Below are 6,301 nucleotides of genomic sequence, written 5' to 3'. Positions count from 1 at the left end.
AGACCTTATAAGGGAGTTGCAACGACTGTACCCGGAATATTCTGTTAAACTGATCGTCCTTATCATCGGCGCTCTTGGAGGTGCCAAGCTTTCACTTGCTAAAAGACTGAAAAGCATCCCTGCGTGTCAACAATATGCTAGAACACTTGCGGGAAAAATGCAGAAGGCGGTTGTCCTTGGGTCACTCCGTGTTCTTAGGGTGCACGAGGCTTTTGCTGGATCGTCGTATTGATTCCTTTACAGACTGTAACCACCTATCTCACGGTTGTGAGACGTGGTTGTGGCTGAAATTTTACCGCGATTTCGCTGGAAGCGGGTGCAATTTTTCAGATTAGCACCCGCTCCCGGCGAAATCCTGCGGTTGTCCTTATGACAAATTTTTAATTATATATGTATATAATATATATTTTTTGGTCAACCTAATGATTAAATGAATTTGCCAACTCATCACAGTCTCGATACTAGTTTTAATTTAGGCGTTATTTTTTGTTAATACAAAGCTGTACTTGTGTTTGTTTCAGTTATATTATTAGTAAATGTTACACAGCTTTCAAGCGAAAAATCGAAAAAACAGCAGAATTAATTGTGGTTTGTTGTTTAAATTCTTTACCATATACACGGGAAAAATAAATTTTCGAATTTTCACTGGACTGTCAAGATTTTAGGAAAGGCCATAAATTTCTACATATTTTTTAGACGTTTAATGCAACATGAATTTTCAACCCATTAGTTTAATTTATAACTAAAAAAGATTACTTTTAAATCAAATAGTTGAATTTTGAACTAAAAAAGTTCAGTTTTTAACCAAAAACGGAATACATCAACTTTCAGTTAAAGAATTAACTTAACACACTAAAAAACAAAAAATTTTCTACCAAAGTGATGAATTTTCATCTAAAGTAATAAATTTTCCACTGGAAAAAATTAATTTTAAACCAAAAAGATGAATTTTTAACTAAAAAGTTAAAATTTCAGCCAAGTAGTTTTATTTTGAACCAAAAAGATGAATTTTTGACTGAAATTGTGAATATTTAACTAGAGTACTTAAATTTTAAACCCACAAGATGAATTTTTAATAAAATAGTTTTAAATTTAAACCAAGAATAGAAGTTAAATTTTTAATTAAAACATTACTTTTCAACTAAAATGATGAATATTTGATTGAAATTTTTGAATTTTCAAACAATAACATCAAGTTTATACCGAAAAAAGACTAATTTTCAAGCAAATGGTTTAATTTTTAACTAAAAAAATCAACTTTCAAACAAAAAGACGATTTTTAAGCAAAATACATGAATTCTCAACCAAAAAGTTGAATTTTCAACTAAAAAAGATCAATATTTAACCAAATAGTTGAATTTTTAACTAAAAAAGGACAAGCTTTCAACAAAAAAGATGAATTTCCAACTAAAATGATAAATATTTAACTGAAATACTTAAATTTTCAACCAAAAAGATGGATTTTCGAACAGGAAAATTAATTTTCAAATAAGAGGATTAATTTTCTACCAAAAAGACGTTTTTTTGCAAGGAAATACATGAATTTCCAACGAAATAGTTGAACTATAAAATATCAATTTTCAACCAAGAATGAAATTAAATTTTCAATTAAAACATTATTTTTCAACCAAACTGATTATTTTCCAACTAAAATGATGATAATTTGAATGGCATTCTTGAATTTTCAAACAAAAAGATGAATTTTCAAACAATAAGATCAATTTTGTACCAAAAAAAGACTAATTTTCAAGCAAATGGTTAAATTTTTAATTAAAAAAATAAACTTTCAAACAAAAAGGCGATTTCTAAACAAAATACCTGAATTCTCAACTAAAAAGTTGAATTTTCAACCAAAAAGATCAATATTCCACCAAATAGTTGAATTTTTAACTAAAAAAGGACAAGTTTTCAAGAAAAAAATTGAATAGTTAATTTGTCAATTAAAAAAGAGTTGTAGTTTTATTTTAAACAAAAAAGATAAATTTCCAACTAAAATTATGAATGTTTAACTGAAATACTTAAATTTTCAACCAAAAAGATGGATTTTCGAACAAGAAGATTAATTTTCAAACAAGACGATTAATTTTCTACCAAAAAAGAGTTTTTGTTTCAAGAAAATACATTAATTTTTAACGATATACTTAATCTATCAAATATCAATTTTCCACCAAGAATGAAAGTAAAATTTTCAAGTAAAACATTATTTTTCAAGCAAAGAGATGAATTTTTAACTAACATTATGAATCTTTAAACAAAAAAAATTGAATGTTTAACCAATCCGATGAATTTTCAAATAAAAAAATAATTTTATACCAAAAAAGAAAATGTTTCAACAATTTACATGAATTTTCAACTAAAAGTGACAAATTTGGAACCAAACAGTTGAATTTTTAACTACAATTATAAATTTTTAAGAAAATATTTTAAACTTTAACCGAGATGTTGAATTTTAAAAACCTAAGAGGATGAATTATAAAAAAAAAGCAATTGATTTAAGTCGGAAATGTGAATTTCTAACAAAAAACTTCATTTTCAACCAAAACCGATTTATTTTTAACCAAACAGTTGTATTTTTTAACCAAAATGATTCATCTTTAACTGGAATAGTTGAATTTTAAACGAAAAAGATCCATTTTAAATCAAGAAGATTAATATCTACCAAAAAATATGAATTTTCAAGGCAAAAAAATAATTTTTCAACGGTAAATTGAATAGTTAAATTTCCAGTTAAAAAATTAATTTCAAACAAAAAAAAAACATTTACAAATTGATTATTGTTATTCAGTTTTATATTGAAATATAAAAAACAAATTAAACAGGCTCTGGAAAAAATGCAATAACTTTAAAAGAGATTCCCAAACATTTCCCGATTTTTCCAAGTACACATACAAATTTTCAGACAATTCCAAATTTTACCTGTAGTAATTGCATCTTTTTATTAATAAATTACTTCATAAATAATTATTTTTTTCAAAAACTCTACCTTAAATCTTATCATAAACGGTATATGCATTTTTGAGAAATTTATAGCCTATCCTAGCCTTAAACACTCAAGTAAAGTTTAAAAATTTTATTTTTTTCGTGTACGTGTAATGTGTATACTTATTAATGCTATTTATATTACCAAGCGTGTAAGAATCGTAATTGGTTCTCTTAACCATTTTTCCAATATTCTGAGTGAGAGTGGTGTGTCTTCGTTGTTTCGAGCACACAGCAATGCACTGTTTCAGGGCCTCCGATGCTTTTTCAATATATTTCTGCAGCAAATAAATAAAAACAAATGTTAAACTATATGATTCGGACTCACCTAAGGGATAAACAAATAGTGTAAATAGTGTCACAAATTAACAAAAATAGTGCATTAAATTTTTCAAGCATTGAAAATGAACTTCTTTATTTAAAAAGATATTATTTGACCTATAAATTATCCAAATGTCTATTTATTTATCGCAGGCTTCACAAGTCTCTTCACTTTTTTTTATCTATGTCAAAAATGCATGTATTAAAAAAAATCCGACGTGGTTTTAAAGTTTGTAAAAAAATTGAAAACTGAGTTTTTCATTGTAAAAAAAAAAATTTTGCTTACATTTTTTTGCTCGCAAAAAAAGATGCGTGTTTGCAATTTCTAGAAAATGAGCCGAAGATGACCTTTTTTCATTGAGCTGTTTTAAAGTTATGACCATTTTTTTTTTTTTAATTAACTGTTTTGTCAATGCTGAATATCTCAGAATCTGTGCATTTTAGAAAAACTCAAAAGAGAAAAAATATCGGTTTTTACATTTAGAATAAGTATTTGTTACAAAAAAATAATGTTAAGAATTTTCTTCTTCATTTTTTACCGTTTTTTAAATTAATATTTTCTAACTTTTATATATAAAAGAATAAATAAATGAAAAAAAAAGATTTCACAATATTATCGAAATTATTCCCAATTGAAGTCTACTATTAAATTTTTGATTAAAACTGCATTTTTTCATTATCTGGTCCAAAATTGAATTATTTTACGGAAAATTCAATAATTTTCTTAAAACCCATTAGTCCCAAAACGAAGAAACTTCTCTCATACGTTTGAGCTTAAATAATTTTAGAAAAAAGGAAAAGAATTGATTTTAAAATACTCTTTTCTACTATTTTCGGGTATGCTCTAAACGATGCAATGATTTAAAAAACGTAAAGTATTGATTTTCCATGAATAATTAACAAATTTTAAAAAAAAATCTTTTTTTTCAGCACATTTTTTTTACAATCAAAAAATAGAGGGGGAAGGAACTTGTTTACCCTCGCAAATATGCAAAAAATGTCTGAACTTTTCAAATCCGTTGAGTTTTTTGATCTACGATTTTTTTAACAAAATTGCGACCAAAAAACGGAAACCAAAATTTTTTAATTTCGTTTTATCGATATTTTGGGGATTTTTCGCTCAAATTATATAAATTTTTAATTATTGCCATTTTGTTTTAAAAAATCATAGATAAAAAAAAACTCAACGGATTTGAAAAGTTCAGACATATTGTGGAATTTTTTGCATATTTGTGACGGTAAAAAATGCCTTCCCCCTCTATTTTTTTGTTTTAAGAAATTACTTTAAAAAAATATTTTTTTTTAAAATTTGTTAATTATTAATTGGAAATCAATATTTTCCGTTTTTTAAACCATTGAATCGTTTAGAGCATACCCGAAAATATTAGAAAAGAATATTTTACAATAAATTCTTTGCCTTTTTTATAAAATTATTTAAGCTAAAACGTAATTTATTAATAATTAAATAATTTGCTCACATTTTTTATAGCTACCAAATTTTTTCTATTGAACTTTGTAGAATTCATCCTTTTAGGCTGAAAATTCAACAGCTTGGTTAAAAGTTAAATTACTTTCTTATAAATTCATTTTCTTGACTGGAGATTCATAATTTTACTTGAAAATTCATCTCTTTGATCGAAAATCGCACTATTTTCTTAAAAATTAATTTTTTAGTTTTAAGAAATAATTTTTAAACTGAAAATCCAATTCTTTGATTGAACATTTTTCTTTTTGGTTGGAAATTAACTTTTTTTATTGAAAATTCATATTTTTGGGTTGAAAGTTCAGCTGCTTTGTAGAAAATTCATCTTTTTGGCTTAAAAAATCAATTATTTAGTAGAAAATTAATTTTTTTTAATGAAAATTTCATTTTTGGTTTCCAATTGATTTTTATTTTAAAAAATCAACTATTTGGATAATTGTTGCAATTTGTTGAAAATTCATCGATTCTGGTAGAAAATTAATGTTCTTGGTTGAAAATTAAATTATTTGGTTAAAAATGTATGTATTCTGTTAAAAAATTCGTTTCCTTTTTGGTAGAAAATTTAACTAGTTGCCTCAAAATGTATGTATTTTGTTGGGAATTCATTTTTTTAAGTAAAAAAAAAACAAACATTTTCTTGGTTGAAAACTCGTCTTTTGGCTTAAGAATTCAACATTTCGGATAAAGGATTTTTTCTTTACTGACTAAAACATATTTCTCGGTAGAAAATTCGTGTTTTTGAATGACAAGTTTATCTTTTTCAGTAAAAATTTAATCTTTTTTGGTTAAAAATCAACTCTATCGTTATTAAATTAATTTATTTTTGTTGAAAATGAACTTTTTTGTTGTAAATTCAACTTTTTGTAGAAAATACATACTTTTGGCTTAAAAATTCAACAGTTTGGTAGCAATTTACCTATTTTATTGAAAATTTATGTTCCATGTTCAAAATTGATCTTTTTAGGAAGAAAATTCAACTTCTTAGTAGACAGTTCTACTTTTATGTAAGACCGTCAATTCTTACACGGTGTATATTCAAATAAATTATATATTTGCCATTGTTATCTATGACTAATTGCCATTGTTTCAAAAACATATAGATGCCTTGTTTGTGATAAGGTTGAAAAAGTTACTCAACGTTGAAAAATACGCAGAAACTTATGGAATAACCCGATACTTTCTTAAGATTTAATTTTTTTTGTTTGAAAATTAATTATTTTTTATAAATTTTGTTTGCTCAAAATTAATGTTTGTAAATGAAAATTTAACTATTTTGTGCAAAATCCAATTGGGTGTTACAAATTTGTCTCTTTTGCTTCAAAATGCAACAATTTGATTGAAATTTTTTCTGTTTCTTGAATACAAATTTTTTTAAAAATGAAAATTAAACCATTTTGTTAAACATCATCTTTTTGGTGTAAAAATTGTGGGTCCGGATGCAATAAGGGCACATAAAATTTTTTCGTGCGAAAACGAAGTCCCCTGGAGGCTTTAGAAAAAATTTTCGAATTTTAATTT

The 6,301-nt window shown here is 25.1% G+C and overlaps 1 protein-coding gene across 2 annotated transcripts in view; it reads right to left on the bottom strand.

Moving 5' to 3' along the window:
* Window positions 1-6,301, bottom strand: part of LOC117171325 (tetratricopeptide repeat protein 39B-like) — a 39,451-nt gene that overhangs the window by 24,693 nt on the left and 8,457 nt on the right. For both annotated transcript variants that reach the window (XM_033358536.1, XM_033358537.1), the window contains exon 6: window positions 3,125-3,257. In XM_033358536.1, coding sequence (XP_033214427.1) covers window positions 3,125-3,257 — 133 coding nt within the window. The remainder of the gene's footprint in view (window positions 1-3,124; window positions 3,258-6,301) is intronic.

Source organism: Belonocnema kinseyi, chromosome 4 (assembly GCF_010883055.1).
Source record: "Belonocnema kinseyi isolate 2016_QV_RU_SX_M_011 chromosome 4, B_treatae_v1, whole genome shotgun sequence".
NCBI lineage: Eukaryota > Metazoa > Arthropoda > Insecta > Hymenoptera > Cynipidae > Belonocnema > Belonocnema kinseyi.
Note: the sequence above shows the minus strand (reverse complement) of the source record. Positions and strands in the feature narration are given on the sequence as shown.